The 20,805-nt window shown below is 41.4% G+C and overlaps 1 protein-coding gene and 1 long non-coding RNA gene across 4 annotated transcripts; both read left to right on the forward strand.

The window, feature by feature from the left end:
• The first annotated feature begins 3,291 nt into the window (after window positions 1-3,291).
• On the forward strand, window positions 3,292-6,787 carry LOC146756882 (uncharacterized). Of its 3 annotated transcripts, XR_014937169.1 has the most exons (4): window positions 3,292-3,638; window positions 4,095-4,499; window positions 4,939-4,998; window positions 6,056-6,787. It is a non-coding gene; the product is annotated as an uncharacterized LOC146756882 (long non-coding RNA). The 3 variants fall into 3 exon arrangements; XR_014937168.1 differs by having other exon boundaries at window positions 3,301-3,638; window positions 4,095-4,998; XR_014937167.1 differs by lacking the exon at window positions 4,095-4,499 and having other exon boundaries at window positions 3,315-3,638.
• A 2,026-nt stretch (window positions 6,788-8,813) lies between these two features.
• On the forward strand, window positions 8,814-17,690 carry LOC146756883 (uncharacterized). The gene is made up of 8 exons (XM_085523829.1): window positions 8,814-9,016; window positions 9,965-10,079; window positions 10,340-10,513; window positions 10,625-10,731; window positions 12,072-12,220; window positions 15,038-15,088; window positions 17,437-17,470; window positions 17,551-17,690. The coding sequence occupies exons 1-8, from the start codon at window positions 8,814-8,816 to the stop codon at window positions 17,651-17,653; spliced, it is 936 nt and encodes a 311-aa protein (XP_085379955.1). The 3' UTR covers window positions 17,654-17,690.
• The last annotated feature ends 3,115 nt before the right edge of the window (window positions 17,691-20,805 follow it).

Below are 20,805 nucleotides of genomic sequence, written 5' to 3' on the forward strand. Positions count from 1 at the left end.
GACTGGAGCTCCAGAATATTTCTACCTTGCCCCAGAGAGACCATATTACTAACAGCAGCAGCCCCCCAGCAGTACTCAGTCAAACCAAGCAGAGAAGCTGTGTGGCTGAATGAGGTCTTCAGGGTTTTAGAAACATCACTCTCCAAAGAGCATCAGTTGCTCTCTGTTACAGTACTGCTATTTATAACCTGGAAAAGCCTTTCCATCCCAGAGAGCCATATCATCTCCTTCCAACAAATGGACTGCAGCCAAACTACTGCAGAAACCTTCCAAGAGAATAGATCAAGCCTTGCATTCCTCAGCAGTGATACTCAATAAAAATCCATTCATCTCCTTGGGATGCAGACAATTCATGTCTCAGATGAACATCCTTTGTGTAGGGTGGCAGGGCTGTATTTGTTTCCCCGAAGACCTTCAACTGCTCAAACGCAGCCATAACAGAGATGAACTCTGAAAGCCCAGAAGTACAGGAAAAACAAATGGCCAGGAACAATTATAACCAAATTATGCTACAAGACTTTCTCTTTCCCTTTCTTTCTAACACCTGACAATCCTTGTATAGGGGTAACAGTAGCAAAAAGAAGTGATCCATCATATAGAAAGAATTAACAGGCTGCACCATTGCTGCTCAAGCTCTCAGCACTGATCTCTGCAAAATATTTTGGGGAAACATAATGCAATTTGGAAAATGCTGCATCTTTCACTACCCCTTTTCATCTTGCTTTTCATCAACGTAACTTCTGAATGCCTAAAACTCTAACAGAACCACCATAGCAGGTACAGCCCTTTCCTGCAGCAGAACACGTTTCCTGTCCCATAAGGTACACTTAGTTCAACAAGACTGGGGACGTTTGCCTAGGGGACTTTGGGACAGTCCCCTACCACTGACAACTTGGGGTCATGAATATGCTCGTATTTCCACAGGGACTGGCCCTACGTGGGTTCCAGCATGATATGTTCAGTCTCATCTGAAGGCAGAAAATAGCATCCAGCCTTCATAGTAATTGTAATTGTGTGTTTCTTACTTAGTGGTATTGCTTTGAAACTTGCTGTGTTGTAGAATCACAGAATCACAGAATTATCAAGGTTGGAAAAGACCTAGAAGATCATCTAGTCCAACCATTACCAATACTTCCTGGCTAAATCATATTCCTCAGCACCACATCCAAGCGTTTCTTGAACACTCCCATGGTTGGTGACTCCACCACGTCCCTGGGCAGTGCATTCCAATGCCTGACTACTCTTTCCGAAAAGTAATACTTCCTAATGTCCAGCCTGAATCTCCCCTGACGCAGCTTAAAACCATTCCCTCTAGTTCTATCACTGATTACACAAGAGAAGAGGCCAACCCCCAGCTCACTACAACCCCCCTTCAGGAAGTTATAGAGAGCTATAAGGTCTCCCCTGAGCCTCCTCTTCTCCAGGATGAACAATCCCAGCTCCCTCAGCTGCTCCTCATACGGCCTGTGCTCCAGACCCCTCACCAGCTTTGTAGCCCTCCTCTGAACGCGTTCCAGGGCCACAATGTCTTTCTTGCAGTGTGGGGCCCAAAACTGAACACAGTACTCAAGGTGCGGCCGCACCAATGCTGAGTACAGGGGGACAATTACCTCTCTGTTCCTGCTAGTAACACTGTTTTTGATGCAAGCCAGGGTGCCGTTGGCCTTCTTGGCCACCCGGGCACACTGTCGGCTCATGTTCAGCCGAGCATCAATCAGTACCCCCAGGTCCGTTTCCTCAACACAATCCTCTAGCCATTCTGCCCCAAGCCTATAGTGCTGCCCAGGGTTGTTGTGGCCAAAGTGCAGAACTCGGCATTCGGTCTTGTTGAACCTCATCCTGTTGGCTTTCGCCCAGCTCTCCAGACTATCCAGATCCCTCTGCAGGGCCTCGCTACCCTCAGGCAGATTGACACTCCCTGCCAATTTGGTGTCATTCACGATCTTACTGAGGGTGCATTCAATGCCCTCATCCAAGTCATCAATAAAGATGTTGAAGAGGACAGGTCCCAGCACTGACCCCTGGGGAACACCACTCATGACTGGTCTCCAACTGGATTTAACTCCATTTACCACCACTCTCTGGGCCCAGCCCTCCAGCCAGCTCCTTACCCAGCCAAGAGTGTACTCATCCAAGCCACGGGCTGCCAGCTTTTGTAGGAGAACAGCATGGGAGACAGTGTCAAAGGCTTTGCTGAGGTCTAAGTAGACCACATTAACAGCCTTTCCTTCATCTATTAGACGGGTCACAGGATCATAGAAGGAGATCAGATTGGTCAAGCAGGACCTGCCCGTCATGAACCCATGCTGGCTAGGTTTGATCTCCTGGTCATCCCACACCTGCCTTGTGATCTCCCTCAAGACAATTCGTTCCATTCCCTTCCCTGGCACCGAGGTCAGGCTAACAGGCCTGTAGTTCCCCGGATCCTCCTTACAACCTTTCTTGTAAATGGGAGTCACGTTGGCAAGCCTCCAGTCTTCCGGCACCTCACCCGTTAATAGGGAGCGCTGAAAGATAACAGAAAGCGGCTCAGTGATCACCTCCGCCAGTTCCTTCAGCACTCTCGGGTGAATCTCATCCAGACCCATGGACTTGTGGCAGTCCAGTTGGAGTAGTAATTCCCTGACCGCTTCTTCAAGAATCACAGGGGGTTCAGTCTGCTCCCCAGACGAGACTACCAGGTCAGAGCGTGGGGAGCCCTGGGAAGGACCGAGACGACTTTTAAAGACAGACGTAAAGAAGGCATTCAGAACCTCTGCCTTTTCCTTACCCTCTGTAATCACATTCCCAGCCTCGTCCAGTAAAGAATGGAGATTCCCCTTTGTCCTCCTCTTACAGCTGATGTACTTGTAAAAGGGTTTCTTGTTTGTTTTTACCCCAGTGGCCAGCTTAGATTCAAACTGGGCTTTTGCCTCTCTGATTTTCCCTCTACACATCTTAACAGCCTCTTTGTATAGAGTTATAGTATATATATAACAAAGAGTTATATATATATATAACAAAGAGTTATATGTAACTCTTTGTTATAGATAATATTAGTAATAGTTTGACATAGTGTGTGATTTTCTGTTTTACCAATGCAGTCTCAAGATTTAGAGTTTTAGGCATTAGCTAGGATGTTGTGTGCTTCTTCTATTTTAGTAATAGATCAGATGTGTATTAAACAGGATTTGATGTAATCCATGCTAGAATGTACAGGAACAGCTCTTTCAGTATTTTAGTACTGTTTGGTTACGATGTTATTATCCTATTAATTAGCTTTTCTTAATTTGCAAAGACAAAACCTGGATAGGAATCCCAGACAAAGAGATGACCCTGTATCATAGAATAGATACCTCTCTTACATCCAACTAATTGGGATCTGAAAATATAACCATGCATCATTTTAGAGGAAAGTGCACGCTAATAGAACTAAATTTGATAGTTTATTCTGTTTTCCAAGCAGGTGTTCCACTTGGGCTCTATATCACGCACTGGCCATGCGGATGTGGTGTACAACTGGAAGAAATCCTTCAGACCCTGAATGCAGGAGAGAATCTGTGATGGGTGAGAGAGGAAATGTGCACCTTGAAGCAGGGGACGCCCTGCTGGCACTACCTGTTACATCCAACACCAACATGGCTTGCTGTTTCTCAAGGGTCAGTAAGTAATAATGCCCCTAGTGATACTCTAGTACATTTTTCCTCTAACATTGGTTCTATTTGACATGCTATTCCATTAAATTGCGCGATCATTAATCAATTATTAGCCCGGATAACTCAGTCAGTAGAGCATGGTTATGAGCATCTTAAAAGCATTTATTGCACAAATTTTAGTGGTCATTAAAAAATCAATGTATCAGAGTATATGAAAATTGAAGCCTTTTCCAAATCAGTTACAGATTAACACAATGGGACCCTCACAGATTTTTTTTCAGGTTGCAGAAACTTAGGTTGCAGTACAAACATATTTGTTCTTTTTAGTGGGTTTAACAGTAATGTTGTTATGTTGTATTTGACTTGTCTCTTTTTTCACTTTTAGAGTATTGTCAATCAAGGCCTTGATTGGGTTATCATAGTTATGTTATTAATATAAGTAGTGTTGTTATTCTATAGGCAGTATCTTGAAATTGTTGTAATACAAGAAGAATTTTATGGAGCAGCAGCCATGGATCAAGATAAGGAGTTCACAGAGCAGCAGCTACGGAGCAGGATAAAACTACATGAGAACTAATTGAACAAATGAACTGAATTGCTTGTTAAATATGGTTAGTCGGTCGGTAAACTGAGCCTTTTCAGCCTAAAAGAAAACGGGGGAAATGTAGAAAGTGTTTTTTACAGCTAGTTAGCTGAGAAGGGTCGTAAACACGGTGCAGTTAATCAAGCAGCCATAACACCTGCAAGGACAGTGAGAACAACAGGATGCCCTGGGATGGTGAGAAACTAGCCATGGTTCTGGGAACTCAGCAAGGGAGTAGCTTTCAGGATGATAACAAGAAGCTGCAAAGATACTTGGGGATGGTATGTAATTGGGAACCAATGATGAGCTCCACTTTTGCAATATGTATGAGCTAATTATCCGTATTATAAATGTACACGCAGCCAAGGAATAAACGAGATTAGCTGATCATATGTCAATGACAGGTGTGATCGTTTGCTTTTCTCCCGCCGTTCTGCAACAGGTGCTGTTCTTTAGAAAGCTCTGCCTGATTATGCACATCTCTCTGCATAGAGTTGGGCTTCTTTTGACAGAGGGCCCTATTACAATCTTGAAAAAAAACACAGAACATGATAACTGGAAAACTCACGTTGTAAAGCTAGATAACACCAATTTTTAACAAAGCTTGCAGCTGCACTTCCCCACAGAGAGCATGGCAAAGCTTTGATGACAGGGCTTAACAGACTTAGGAAAACTCACTGCAAGAGACTGAATGTGTCTCACTTTGTCCATTCTTCATAGGTGCCCTGCCCGCAGCAGGAGCAGAGCAAGAGGAAGACTGAATCTCCCCAGTACTCTGAGGTACTTTCTCTGAAGGATGTGCAGGGACCCCTGTTGGCTTGCTTACTTCTTGGCTTGCTTACTTCTAGGCTTGTCACCTCTGGACCCACCTCCCTCTGCTGCTGCCTCTGCCTTATGCTTCTGAACAATGAGACCTTGAAATACTTAAGCTCTAGGCCAGCTGTTCAAGGTACATAATGCTGCTAGCAGGCCTGGGTGCTTTTCACAAGCTGGAGGGGCAAAGCAGTGTGTTAGAAACAGCCTTCTAGTGGATACACAGAAACACTTTGCTCCCCCTGCAGGTTTCTGCACTGAAGCTGACATGAACCTAACAGTGGATGAGCAATGGGTATTTCTGAATTCTCCCCATCCCTGATTCTAGGAGGAGCCCAAGCTCCTGCCTTCAATGCCCAACTGTGAATTGGCCCTTTTGCTAAGCTTGTGCCACATGAAAGACTGCAGCCGTATTGGGGATGTTTAATGTAAACAGGCACCAAATTACACGACAACACAAGCCATATACTCACATCAAAGCTCTGGACTCTGAGGTTTCTCCATGTCCGTCCTAAGTTTCCACGTAGTTCCCAGAGAGTGGTGCTCAGGTCTTTGCTGTAACAACCCAGAGTGGAGAGCTGATTCCTTCTCTGGGACATTTCTGTAGCTCAGGATGCTTCAGCGTGCACTCAGCTATGACAGTGACTGGGAAGGAATGGGGCTGCTGCATTCCGTGTCTGCTCCTATGAGCAGCTTAAGGTTACAGTGGGGGCATGAGCTCAGGTTGCTGTAGCACACTGAGCATCGTTTCAGCAGGGTAGATTCAGTGATATGAAAGTTGGTTGCCTTGTTTTACTAACCTGTAATTAGGAGGGCTGCCAATCAAGAAGTTGCTTTTTCCATGCTGGGAGAATTGTGTGCATGTTCCTTTCAAAAAGCTATTTTTTGAATTCTAATAGAAGGGAATGCAATGAAGTAACGTGAGTTTTTGAAAGTAGAAGTTGTCAGTTTCCCTCCATAAAGACTGCTCTTTCAGAAGTTGTGCTCTTGTGAATGTCCACAGCAAGGCCTGTCTCTCTTTCAGGCTCAAGGCTGGAAGTGACAGACTGGAAACCACAGCTCAGCAACAAAGCAAAACGAATGAAGCCCCTCAGGACAACCTTCAAGCCTTTGCTTCAGTAAGCTAGTTAAAAACCTCTGTGGGTTTTGCAAGCTCCTGAGACTAGTTAAGTAATTCTGTGAGGAAAATGCATGATGACATTTTCCTGGAGGGCCTAGGAGAGCTGAATTCCCAAGCTGTGCTGACCATAGGCTACTCTGAAAATCCTGCCATTCGTTATTTCCCCACGTTTGTGGTTTTGAGACTTGCCACGATGCTATGGCAAGCCGTAGTTAACACTAGAGAAGGTAAGGGTTTACACTAACATGCTGGTGTAAGTATTTTCAGGTTTAGATCTGCTTTAGTTGTGGTATCGAAGACCTCAGGCTGCACGTTAGACATTCCTCCTGCATTAGAGGTATTTGCCAAGTTTGTAGAACTGCACAGCACTGACTTGAAGTGTCTCACTGTCCTTAACGTGGTTAGAGTTGTTATAAAATAGTATTTTCATCTGAGGCCTATGAGAAGCAAATGATTCATGGATTTGGTCTGGGGAGGTAGGGAGGTGACTGCAGGCCCTGTGCTGTACTGATACTGGCAAGAGTGGCAATAAGGTGTGAACTTCAGGAAGAAACACTGCATATACAAAATAACAAAACTTAATTTTTAGTCTTTATTATTAAAGCATGTAAAAAAGAGACCAAAAAACCCACAAAACTAGTGGGATATGTGATCTTGTTTCTGTGAAACAACCACATGAGGCTGCTTTAATGGCAGTGATTGCCATTCTCAGTGAGAACTCCAGGTTTTGATCACAGTTTTGATGAAATTTTACTCTTCCTGTGCTTCAGCCTTGAAAAACAGTCACTCACAAATGTATTTACTGCCAGAAGCGGTGACACAAGTAAGAAGGAGGATATTTCTCTCTGGTAAAATGAGACTTGTAGAGGTCTGGTAGAGAGACATGATCAAACTTTTAGTTGCAACTCCATATATTCCATTTGAAAATCTGCAAGTCATGTATTTATGTCAACTGAAAATGAAGTCATAAAGAAAGCAAATAAATGATATATTTCTTTTTTCAATCTTGAAACCTATTCTTAATTTTCATTGTTAAAATGGGAAGCATAGCTGCATCTTTTTCATTTAGAGTAAGCCAAAAGGAATTCTTTCAGCATTATCAATAGAAACTAGCTGTTAATCCAGCTGAGGATTAACAGACCATGTGCATGAGATACAGTGTGAGAGCTTCAGACTGGACCAGGAACAAGCAAAACTGTATTTAAGCATACACATTGGCTGCATAGGGAAGCAAGAGTGTAACATCAAAAGCACCACCTCAGCTCCAGCTCTCCAACCTAGACAGAGCTGGAGCTGCTATAGTCTCTACCTGCAACTGCCCAGTTCTCTTCAAGGCCCTGGAGCAAGCAATGCAGAAACATGCTATCTGCCCAGCCAGATTTCCCAGCTTGTAAACACATCAGCTGCAAATCAGGCGTAGTAAATCACCTGTGGATACTGATAGGACAAGGGGAATGGTTTGAAACTAAGGCAGGGGAGGTTTAGGTTAGATATTAGGAGGAAGTTTTTCACACAGAGGGTGGTAACTCACTGAAACAGGTTGCCCAAGGGGGTTGAGGATGCCCCATCCCTGGAGACATTCAAGGCCAGGCTGGATGTGGCTATATCCAGGGGGGTTGAAACTAGATGGTCATTGTGGGCCTTTTCAATCCAGGCCATTCCATTCTATGATTAAAAGATTCTACGACCAGACAACACGCAGCACACAAGCTTTTACTGCCATTGTTACTCTTCAATAAGCAAAATACACACAGTGATTTAATAGGGGAAAAATAAAGACTGCAAAAAGAGAGCTTCAGACTGCCATTTTGTACCTCAGAGCTGCAAGGATTGTGAGCTAAATTATCCAGCCGTATTGTTATGTCAAAGGAAAGGTGAGTCTTTAGCAGACTAACCCAAATGCCAATGCTTACGCAACACTTAAGCCACACTTAAGCCCTTACTTGAAAATCTTACTGTGCTACGTAGATCTAGTACTGGGTAAGAGAAGAGGAATCACCACACGCAGACAGCAACAGGAATAGCAATTGCTCAATGGTTCTTAGAGAAAGCTCCAGATTATCAAAGAGAACACACTGAGAATATGAGGAACTGTGACAGGAAATACCAATTTCTGAAGAAAAATAAAAATTAAATGGAACTATTTGTTTTTAACAGGAATGAATTTAAAATATTATTCAAAATCACCCATATTAAAGATTTAATAAACAGTATGAACAAAGGTGGAGGGGGGGAGGGGAAGATGGGAAAACTGAAGACAGAAAGCTGACAACTGGTTTAGTAACAGGTTAAAAACGCGTGCTTTGAGATCCCTATTAAATAATACCCACAAGTAGGGCAAGAAATAACCCTGCAGACGGTTATCCCCGTGACTATTCCAAAGGCAACGGCCCCAGGACACACCGTTGCCAACCGCTTTCTGAGGCAGCCGAGCCTACAGACGCGCACACTCCTGCTCTCCGCGGGTGTGTATCCTCTTGATATCGCTTCATATCGCTTAGCATCGCTTAATATCGCACGTATAACGCATACGTGGGGCTCCCGGCTCCGGCTGGGAGCCTGAGGCTGCCCTGCAGCCTGTGGGTTGGGCCGCGGCTTCCTGAGCGTGCGCCGTGTTTCCGCGTCCTGCTCGGGGCTCGGCCCGGCAGAGTTTTAAGACGACATGAAGAAGATGCTCAGCTTCGTAAAGAAGAAAAAACGGGATCCGCCGCCCGGCAGCGCCGCCTCGGCGTGCTCCGCCGGTGCGTACGAGATCTGCCAGAAGGAGCTGACCAAGCTGCACCGAGGGGCCGCCGCCGGAGACCTGGCCCTGGTGCAGCAAGGACTGAAGAAGCACGACATCGACGAGCGCGACAAGGCGCAGCGGTAAGGGCGGCGGGCCGGGCCGGGATCCCCGCTGCATGACCTGGGCACAGAGGGCTGCTGTTAACGGGGGCCGCGCGTGGCTGGGACGGCCGGTAGAGGCCGCTCCGATGTGCCCTCCCGGCCTGGATCCCTCGTAGGGCTGCTCGGCATTCCTCTGAGCTGGGAGCTCTGTTGGGGGCTGGTGAGAAAAGGCAGCGATAAGGCTGCTGGCTTCATGAAGGCTTTCTTGCTTGCGAAGCTGATGGTGGTTCCTTTAGGTTGTCATATTCCCCAGTGCTTGGTAACGGCTGCTTTTGGGTGAGGAGGGGCTCCTGCACAAAGTTGTGTTTGTTACAGTTAAATTACTCATTCGAGCTCTTTGCGGTACACTGTGCTAAATAAATAATAAATACAGTGCTCAGATCAATATTGTCAGGCTTCTATTCGGAGGTGAAGGATCTTGTATACTTATTTGGGAATTTCTCAGTGGGGACAGTCACCCTCGAGTTGTTCCATGTCTGTGACAAGGCATGATGAGTTATTTGACGTTCTGCCTGTTATTTCGTCCTCATCTTCTCTGCCTTGGAGGAAGCTGGTCTTATGGAGGGTACTCATCAGCCTGCCCGTGATGGGAGCTGTTAGGACAAGAGGGAACAGCCTCAGCTTGCACCAGGGGAGGTTCACGTTGGATGCTAGGATAAGCCTCTCCAGAGAGTGGTTGTGCACTGGAATGGGCTGCCCAGGTTGGTGGTAAAGTCACCGTCCCTGGAGGTGTTCAAGAAACATGTAGATGTTGTACTAAGGGACATGGTTTGGTGCACGCTGGTAATGGAATAAGCTTGTTTTTATTTGATTTTGTTTATTTTGGGAGGTAATTGGGATAAAGAAATGCAGTTTGCCCTGTTCATGTACCACAGAGTGAAAATATTTATTTAGCTGTCTGTTTCAATTTACACGTTTCACTTTTAGATCACCACTGCATCTTGCTTGTGCAAATGGACGTGAGGATGTCGTTACGTTTCTAGTAGAAAACAAGTGTAAGCTAAATCTTTTTGACAGTGATAACAGATCTCCACTGATGAAGGTAAGTAGAACATACTATGTTGCTGCAAGTAGGAATTATTGATTATGTATTAAATTATGTCTTTCCAGATTCTTTAAGTAAGTCTGTGTAGAAGCATGCATGCTGTAATCAGTGTGGCTTTGGCGTGCGCTAGCTAATCTTGGCAGATAGTTTTATATTCCAGGAATGGGAAGTTGTAGTAGTAGTGACACAGTGAAATATGACTGCTGGAAATTTTACCTTTTTTTTTGTGTGTGTGTGTGTGTGTGTGTTGTTTCCAGGCAGTACAATGCCAGAAAGAAAGATGTGCAGTGATCCTGCTAGAGCATGGTGCTGATCCGAACCTGGCAGATGCTGGTGGCAACACTGCCCTTCACTTGGCTGCTGTAACTCCTAACACATTTCTAGCAGGGATGTTAATTGAGCACAGTGCCCGTATCAATGCTCAGAATAAGGTACATTTCGAGATTCAATAGAGAAGTTCAAAAAGTTGCATTGATATTTTTATTGTAGATTTTTTGTTTGTTTCTTTTGATTTTTAACTTGAATTATTTCTGTTCTTTCAGGACGGATGTACTCCTCTTACTCTTGCTATCTCTGAAAATCACAAAGAAATGGTAGAGCTCCTTCTTAAAAAAGGAGCTGATGTTCACACTCGAGATCCGTGTGAAAGGTGAGGAGATGGTCTAAACTCTGCAGGTCACCTTAGTTGTCTTCAGGTTGGACTGATGGGAGGGATGGGAATGAGCATTGAAGTAGAAAGACACAGAGAAAGAGCTCGTTGAGTGACTGGCGAAAGCAGGTCTCAGCTTGGCAGGTGACATGCATTATTGCATGTTTTCTGCATTGAGAACTGCAAGAAAACATTGTTTCTGGTAGCCGCTGTGGCAGGAAAATTGCTATTGTGCCAGCAACATTGCTGTTATGCCAGAGAGAGTTTTTCAAATTGATGCCAAGTTTGTATGCAAGTGTTGTTAATATAGAAGCTTTTTTTTCTGTTCATAAAGTGATTTTATTTTTCTTTGAGATTGAGCAAATGGGAATTAAAATAATTACAATGTCTGACTAAGTTGTATGGTTTGTCTTGTATTTTGGATGCTGTAGAACCCCACTTATGACTGCAGTGGCCGGTGGGGAGCTTAAGTTGGTAGAAATGCTTCTTCGCTATGGTGCTGAAATTTTCCATAAAGACGTTAATGGATGGACAGCTGAGGACTATGCTATCATTCATGGAAATGCTAGGTAAACTTTTAAATTTATTGCTAGGTTTTTAGTTATCAGTGTTGAGTTTGAACCTTTTTGGTAACAGCACCAAGTTTAACGGTGCTAGTTTGAAGATGTGTTCATTGACATCTTCTCACGTATACTGTTCATGTGTCTGGTGTTAATTTGAAAGTTGAGAAAAGGGCTTCTGCTCAAAATTCTCTGTAAGATTTCAAGTGTTTATTTCTAAGCTGATGTCTGCCTGCTATACACTATTAAAATGTGTCTGTAGCCCACAGACGCAGAAGTTCAACTTGAAAAACTGAAATGTTTGTAAATTCTTCTCAAAACAGAACCCTTGTTATTACTGTCTTCAGTTCCACTGACCAGGAACCACCTGTTTTGTTTCAGAGGAGATCTAGCTGTTATTTCTTTTGTTAAATTACTAAGCAGTTTAACTCCTCCTACACATAAGTATTTTACCCATGGGTGTTCATTCATAAGAGTGGTTGTATTTGTAAAAACTGGACTGCAAAGGGTACCGAGCAGAAGTAAATAACTTCATAGATCTGGATGTGCATCTATAAAATAGATGTGTCCATTATATTTGAGTATGTTACGGTTTGCAAAAAGTAGAGTATGTTACACTTACTGAATATGAAAATTGTTTTGGCTATGGTTATGTTTAGGATGGATAGTATAATGGTTATGTTTAGGATGGATAGTATAAGGCTCTTATTATCCCATTAAGTGTTTATGTAGCTATGGGATTATTTTTCCCAAATGCATTTCCTTTTTTGCTCTCCATAGTCTTAGTAAAACACTGGCAGAATATGCAGACCATGAGAACGCAGGGGAAGCTTCTGCAGGTGCTAAAGGAGGCATCCCTGTGCCAGTGACTCCTCACCAGGCAAGAGCTGCTGGCTTTACGTTGGGTGCAGCTGCTTCGAGCAGAGGAGGTAGGATACTTAACTGTGGTAGAGCTAATGGGCAGAATCGTGGTGGCCCCTTCCTTAGGTTGGTTTGCATCTTTTAAATTCACTGTGCTCAGTGTGGACTTCAGTGGAAGCATCAGGTGGACTGTAATAAGAAGTGTTATGAATGTGTTTGCTTGCTGCTAGTTTACACTGCATCTCCACAGGCTGTGGGGACAGTTGTGATTTGTGTGCACTACATCCATCTGCTCATACAGTTGTCACTTTCAGCACATCAAGTTGCCCATTTATTTAAATTGTCCCTTTAGCAAGGGGGAGGAGGGAAGAGAAGAAACAAAATAGGTTAAAGTAGCCTTGTTTTATGGGTGTGCAATTTTTCTTAGAGATGCTCATTTAGATTGTTGTTCAGAAAATCCAATTGCAAAAGCTGTAGTTTCATCCCAAATAGTAGTTTTATCTTCTGTAGCAGCGAAGCAGCAGATGAATTGCAAGAAGATGCATCTTTTGTTGATTACCACTGGATTTCTGTCACTTTGTTTTAATTTTAATAGTTTCACCTGCATAAAGCTCCTTTTTTGGGAGACATAATTTCTCACCTTCAATTACAATTGCTTTTGTTTGTGTTGTGGAGACGTAACAAAAATTGTCTTGGAAAAATAACTTCATAAGCAACAACAGTACATTGTTTGTATACACCGTATCTTTTTGGACATGGTTTGATTTATAATCAAATAATGTTTTTTTCAATTACTTTTATTTAAAAAAGAAAAAAAAAACAACTGAGAAAGACTTTGTGATCCAGAAAAACTGTTACATTTTCTCATTGCCTTGTAAATAAAAGAAATACATTCCTTCAATGAATTTGTAAAATCCAGGCAGCGTTTATAAGCTCAAATTGCCCTAAATGAATCTTAGAAAGTTGCTATTTTAGTATGAATGAGATTGCCTTGCAGTTTACGTTTCAAGCCCCAACGTACAAGGTTTTATTTGTTCCTTATTTTTAAGGGTTTTGTGAGAATCATGTGTCAGATGGGCAGCAGACTGTTCAAACACAAGTCATTACTTTTTTATTATAAAGACTGAGAAATATGATCAAAGAATACATGGCATATTTTTTCTTCCTGGACTTATCCCAGATGGAAGTATAGATTTTAGACCCAAGTGATGTTGCCTTTGACTTAGGAGCAGTTACTTTGAACTAGAGAGTGGTTGAAAAGTGGTTGAAAAAGTTTCTTCGTAGCTTGGTTTTGAAGTTTTGTTTGCTTGTTTTTCAGTGGGGCTCGATACAGTTGGTTTAATCATTGAAATACTTTTTTTTATCCAAATCCACTCAGTTGCTACCTTCCATGCACGTAGATAGTTGCTCTGGTACCCCATTGTAAGGACTAACAGGCCTGGGTTAATTTAAAATATGTGATTTGAGGGTTTCTTCTTCCAAGTAGAGGGTACATTTAGACTAGATATCAGGAAGAAATTCTTTACTGTGAGGGGGATGAGACACTGGAACAGGTTGCCCAGAGAGGTTGTAAATGCTCTCTCCCTGCAAGCATTCAAAGCCAAAGGTGGATGGGGCTTTGAGCAACCTGGTCTAGAGGGAGGTGTCCCTGCCTATAGCAGGGAGTTGGATTTAGACGATATTAAAGGTCTGTTCCAACTCAAACCATTCTGTGAATCTCCCTGTGCTCAGTCTCTTAAAGATGACACCAGCATGAGGAGTAGGAGGGAGCAGAGAGAAAGTTCAGTAGCGTAGTAGAAACAATATTGGAATTAATTCTGCAGTCTCTGATTGCATCCACACCCTGAATCATGAGAGTCCTTTTAATATGCCACAGAAACAGTCTTAAAAGTGTCCTTTAGAGAAGCCGGGATGTTGAGAGAGAGACCAGAGAAATACCCACTTTGGAATTCTTTTATTGTCTTTTGCTCTTCTGTTTTATTTTTCTGCTATCTAAAATTTTGACCTTATCCTTTCTGCTACTTTTGTACCTTCTAATTAGAAGAGGAGATTCTGAAGAATGTTGAACAGGTCAGCATTTTTCAACAAGTTTGCTTATGATTATTTGGATGTCAGAACATGAACCCTTTTATTAATCACGTACAGATTGGCTTCCAGAACGTATTGAATGACCGATCTCTTAGATTTTAAGTAACAATTTCTTTTTGAGGAAAACAGTAGTTGTGCTATTTCTGTTTCTAGTATGTTTGCAGTGACAGTATGTTTGGCCACTGCAGCACATACTAGTGTATTGTTCAGTGTTTCCCTGAGTCATTTGCAATTGGACTTGATAATCTTTTCCAACCTTAGTGTTTCTATGATTAGAGGAATTGTCTCAGCATTGTAAAACTCTTTACAAAAGTAAATTATCACTTCTGTGTGATTTTTATCTCCTGAGGTCAGATAAAACTTTTCCTGTATTCCCTCTTAAGGAAACAGAGAAAAGCCAGAAGGGATGAGAAATCATCTTGAGGTTCTTTTCAACCCAAGCCATCCTATGATTCTTTTAAACTTTCTCTTAAGTGTATGTTTCTGATAGTAGCTGTTTTTCCACAGCACTGCATGTGTATGTGATAAAATCCATGTAAGTAGGACAACCTTCTGCTCCAGAGAAAAGTAACAGATTTATTGTGAAAGAATTTGATGTCAAGGTAGTGTTCCACAGTTTCTCTTTTGACACACAGATGTACACATGCACACAAATGCATGTCATAGTCACAGCGCATTCTCCCAGTGCTGTAGCTTTGTGTGTGTGCTTTTTGTATTTTCCAAACTTGTGAGATTCCGCATTTATTCTGATGTCATTGTTGTCTGTCCTTTCCATGCCTTTCCCTTAATGGATATAGAAATGCAACGGTCCCCTGAGCAGACTCTGAGAACAGGAGAATCGAGTGAAGGTATTCATTCTGCACAGCAGTATTTTAAATACCACACATGTCTTGTGATACACAAATACTTATTCATCATAGGTGCTTATTATCTTGCAGATCTGTATCTTGATGATCTGGATTTGGGGCAGCTTTTGTTTCTTTGCATGTTTTGCATGAGTCCCTTATTACTGAATTCAGCATTTGCTTTTATCAGTTGTGATAGTGTTGGTTTTGGGGTTGTTTGTTTTGTAATCTGTTCTCCTCTTGCTCAGAAATGGTGATATAGGCTTCAGTTAAAGTGGAAACGGGTCCCTGGAGACTAGATCTCATTTCTGTGTCAGTGCATCATGGCTGTGGTTTTGGTCTAGCTGAAAGCTATCTCATCAAATTCCTGTCTCGCCTTCTAAAGGATAGTAGGATCATTGGCAGTATTTATATGTTGAAAGCAAAAGTATAGGTAATTTAATGAGCTGTTTTCCTTACTTCTAGTGGTACTCATTGAAGATGTAACTGAAGTCGTTCGTCCAGAGTTTAACTGTTCCACACAGCAGCAATTTTCTGTTCTGCGTGGAAAGTTAGCAGATAGAGTCATAGTACTGAGTTAGTTATTTAGCTTTACATACAGCAGGATTCCATTAGCATTTAAGAATATTCTGTGTTTTCTGTAGTGGAAAATATCAAAAATCAGATTGTTAGCATTTGAACCATTTAAGATGCCCTCAGATGGGAAGTTTCAGCCTCTAGCTTTTTTCTACATGAGATTTCTTTGAACATTTATACTGTACTGCATCTCAGAAAGCTGTGTTCAGATCAGGGAATATTCTCGCATACAGTGTTTAGGAAAGGCAAAATTTGTACACTCATTTGTAGGTTGTTAGTAGTAACCCTTCTTTTTGTTATAATATTTAACAGTTCAGAAACTTCAGGAATTATGATTTCTATGTGGAGATCAGATATGTCTGTTTTCCCTTCTGTGCTGGGAATCAGAAAGTCCTTCTATTATGTTTTAGTTGTTAAGAGGTGTTAGCGCTTCAAAAATTGTGTTCCTAGACTGCAGTTTTCATTAGAACGGTGACCTGAAGGATTTACTGCAGGGCGCTCTCATCAGGGTTGCTAATGATCTGAAGTAAGAGCGATTGTTGGATATGCTTCAGCACAGAGCTGGCATTCAGAGGGACTTCAATGAGCCAGGGCAATAGACTGGCAGGCATCTTAAGAAATCCATCGGGGGCAAATACCAAGACCCATTTGGGGTGAAAAAGCCCCTTCCTACAAAACATGATGGGACTGCACGGCAGGGGAGCAGCTCTGCTGAGAAAGGACACAGACCTGTCAGAAGGCAAGCTGAGCATGAGGCAGCAGGGTGCTCTGGCAGCTAAGGGCTGCAGCTTGCACTGTGCTAAGAGTAGCAAAGCCAGGAGATTGAGAGAAGTGATTGTCAGCCCCTGTTTAGCACTCACTTGACTGTGCCTTGGCTGTAATTTTGAGTTCCTTCTACGTGAGAGGTCGATGGATCAATAGCAAGCTAATTCTCTAGGGAGCCATCATATTTGTGAAGGAGTATTTGCCCTGTGAGAGAGGGCTGAGAAAGTGGACTTAGCCTGAAGAAGAGGCAGCTTTGAAGGGCCCTAACTGCAGCGTCCAATGCAGATGAGAAGACAAAGCCAGATGCTTCCCTGTGATACTTGACAGGAAGCGAAGATGGCAAGAGGTATAAATGGAAGCAAGATGGTTTCTAGCTGGAGATGAAGTGTTGCCATGATAAGGATGGCAAAATAGAGAAGTTGTGAACCTTCTCTTGGAGGTGTTCAAGACTAGACTGAATAAAACCCTGACCAACTTTTCCTGACCTCAAAGCTGAGCTGGCTTTAAGTAGTTGGTTGAGAGACTTCCAGAGATCCCTTTTGACCTGACCTATCCTATAGTCTTAGGTGTGAGTTACTACCTTCACTGAACTGATAAAAACTTGGGGGTGTAGTATAGCATGCCCTGCTAATGCTCCTTTTGTCTCAAGTATATAATTTTTTGATTCACTGTAGAGAAATGCTGGTGATTCTTCTAGCTAGGGATAACCTATAGCTCCTGAGTATGCTTTTTGATTTTCTTTGTATTTATAAATATACTTTATATTTATTTATAATCCATAGCAAGGTACGGCAGCAAAAAATGGTAGATATTGTAGATATGTCTGATTTGTTTTTCAGTATAATTTGAAAAAGCATTTGTTTTGTAAATACTTTCCTTCATGCTGTTCTTAATGAATTGGCCACTTCAGCTTCTGTACTCTTATGAGCTGTTTTCATGTTAAATGTCTGTATTGGTTAATTTTTAGTATGCAAAATCTAATCTCAACATGTCGATTTATATTTGAACAGCAATGGATGACTTTTTCGAAGGATACTCAACAAGGTGAGTCTTATAAAAATACCAAATGCTTATTTGAGGAATTATTTGAGAGGACCAGTACTTACTTTTCGTTGTTTTTGAAGTTCTGAAAAAGAGGGCAGTAATGGCACCTGGAATAATTCTGAGGAAGAAGAACTGGATTTTACAGCCAAGGTATGGTGCCTTTATGGGAAAATAGTTGTGTAAAATAAGTGATTTGAAGGCAATTTCCTATGAGATAGAAGGAAACTCTTTTTCCAGCCAATTCTTTTTTTTTTTTTTTTTTTTTTTTTTCCTCCTTAAGAAGAGTCTCTCATCTGCCAACCTTTCTTCTGCTGTAAGTTTTTCCTAAAAATTGTTGCTTTGGCAGAACATGCAGTAGATTTGTGGTTTGAGGCAAAAGAGTAGATATTAAGATAAACTACCACATTGTATTAGTTGTTCATTGAGTGAGATTTGCCAACCCTAGGAATTGATAAGTTAATAAATAACCTGTTCTGTTCTCTTTCAAACTTCACAATTGTTTCCCCTAATTTACATGATAGGATGATTAATGAAAAAGAACACGATAATGAAAAAGAACATTTATTTATCAAAATCTAGTGAAATTGTTCATCACCTGGTTCTCTTTCCTTCCTCACTAGGTTCCTCAAGTGTTCGATACTTGAGTTGCTCAAATAATTATTCTTTCTTTCTTTTTTCCTTCTGTGGGATGACATTCCGTGCTTGTATATAATCTCACACTGCATGACTATCTTCATTTTTTGAATATTTGGATTTTTCTCTTTATAAGCTCTATGTGCTTATCCTGCTGTTTTTATGAATGTTCCAAAGGATTACCAGTTTTTTCAATGGCGTCTGGAGTATTTAGTCTGTTGCACTGGGATTCTGCAGTGATTAGGAACTTTAGTTTGTTAGTTCAGCACACTCTGTAATGCTGGAGATGTAAGCATGTGTACTTTAAAATTTTTTCTATTTCCTTACATTGATTTTAGGGGAAGTGATTCAAATTTCTAGCATTATTTTGAAATTTACAGATATTTCACTAAGTGGAGTTATATTAACTAATTTATTCTTCAAGCTTCAGGAACTTTAATTGATACTTGAGTTGTGCATACTTACAAGTAAGTAATCGCGAGTGTAGTTGTATTTTACCAATGGATTAAAATACCTTTTTAGAATTGTTACGCATTTACAGATAGTTTTGAATAGTCACTGACTTGTACACAAGAGGAGAGGAATGTTTGTGTAATTAAAGTTGAAGGATCTAGCAAGTATCTGAGTCCTTTCAAAAGGGGACAGCCTGGTTGTATTTACTGTTCAAGATTTGATGTAAGTAATGGATTTGCTTTAAAACAAAAAAGCAAACAAAAACAGATCAAATAATTCTTTTAAAATGTATTTTTATTTGCAGAAGCCACAGAAGCCAAACTTGACATCGTTAATGAATGTTCCCCAAAAGTTCAGAAATACTGGTAAGTTATTTGGAAAGTACTTCATAATACAATGACATACAAAAGTAAACTTACTAAGTAATTTCATTTCGGTTTTTGTTGTTGTTGTTTTCACTTGGCTGTAGTAATTGAGGAAAGTAGTGTTATAAGAACAGAACAGATGGTCATGTCAGAATAAAATAAGTAAGATAATGGAAATGACCATACTGAGTCCCCTCCTAAGCCTTTGTGTCTGATGTGTCCTTCTCCCATCCTGCCCTTACCTGGCTTCTTTTCCATACAGTCCCAGATGACTACTTTCCTGTGTTTTTAATGGGTAAAATGCCTGCTGCTATTTATATAACCCATTTGATTCATATTCCTCTTTCCCTTTCTCATGCTTTAAGGTGGTGGTGATAGTTCTAGAATTGAAATTCCTAAGTCACAGAAGAAAAGCCTCAAACAAAAAAAACCAACAGGTGCAAATCTGAGCAGAGGAGAATGTGGAGAGTTGTTGAAACAAGATGTCTCAGATTCAGGCAACCTTGAGGAAGATGAATTGGTGGAAGAGGAAGAAGGGCAGTGCAAAGAGGTACATAATAAATTCCATGAAACACTAAAACAAGAAAGTGAAAACCTGGGCCTAAATAGATATGAGGAAAATCTATGGGCAGCATTTCCCTCAAGCACAAAAGTAAGTGTACAGGGATGATTCAATTGGAAGAGTTTGTTAAGGGTAATACAGGTAAGCGACAGTAAACTATTTTCCTGTTAATACTCAATCACGTATCTGTATTCAATCATTGTATTTTGATACTGAAAACATCTTGTTCATAGCCAAACTCAGACATTATTTTCAATATTTTTATTATGAGATTGGAGAGTTTTGGAAGGAGAAAGACAGGAAACTTCATTCTTTCTGGAATCTGTGCACTTTCTGTTATGTAAAACTGAGGGAATGGATAATATCCATTAGAAGTTGTAGCCATTTAGTAGAATTCATGAGGTAATGACTGGAAATGAAGAAACAAAAGGAAGTTTTGAATGAAATTGAGGGCAGGAAACTAGTGAAATTGTGAGATATGTAGGCAGAAAGAAGACTTTCTGAATAATATCAATGAAACTGCATTTACATTGACACAAGGAAGTGCTTCTCAGAGGTTTTGCATAGCCAGAGATGAAGTTTACAACATGAGGCACTGCAGTTTAATTGTGCAGATTCCCACTAAAAATTGTAGGCCTTTAGAAACCATGTTGCACTTTGCTTCATTTAAGTCTTACCCAAGAAAACCGTTTTCCAAGTTGTTAATGGGTGGTGAAGTAGATATTGATTTCTGTGCTTTTCAGCTGTTTTGGTCAATCTGTTTTAGAAGGAGTCACCTAAATGGAAAGAAGAACAGGAGAAGGAAGATACTAGAAGGAAGCTGCAAACGACAGTTTTGGGGGATGTGAAACATTCTGTTTCTAGTAATAAACATCAAGTCCGTAAAGTTTCAGAAGACACAGCTTATGCGAGAAGTGAGTTTAAATATGATCCTGATTGCTCCTCTATAAGTATTAATGTTCAGTAAATAAAGTAAAATGATGATTATCCTCAAAGATGATAAACTTTCCTGTTACCTGTGAACCCTAGCCTGCTGTGGTAGAGAAGGTCTGCAGCTTTTGTTTTTTTTCGTTCTTACCTAACGGTCACAAATGGTGGTGCTGGATTCCTAATGATTACGTATGATGCAAGTTTCTTTATTAATTTTGTTGCTGTGTTCTCCTTGATCTGCACAAAACAAGTAGGTAGTCTAGTGTGTCTTGTATGTGGCACTGCTGATTCCCTTTCGAATGGGTACTGTCAGATTGAAAAGCTGTGGTTTTTCAGGGCTTCAGCCAAGAGCTGACCTGATTCAAACACAGAGAAGACTCTTCCAGTACCTC

This window comes from Coturnix japonica, chromosome 25, assembly GCF_054131305.1.
Source record: "Coturnix japonica strain WE chromosome 25, WE-NBRP24, whole genome shotgun sequence".
NCBI lineage: Eukaryota > Metazoa > Chordata > Aves > Galliformes > Phasianidae > Coturnix > Coturnix japonica.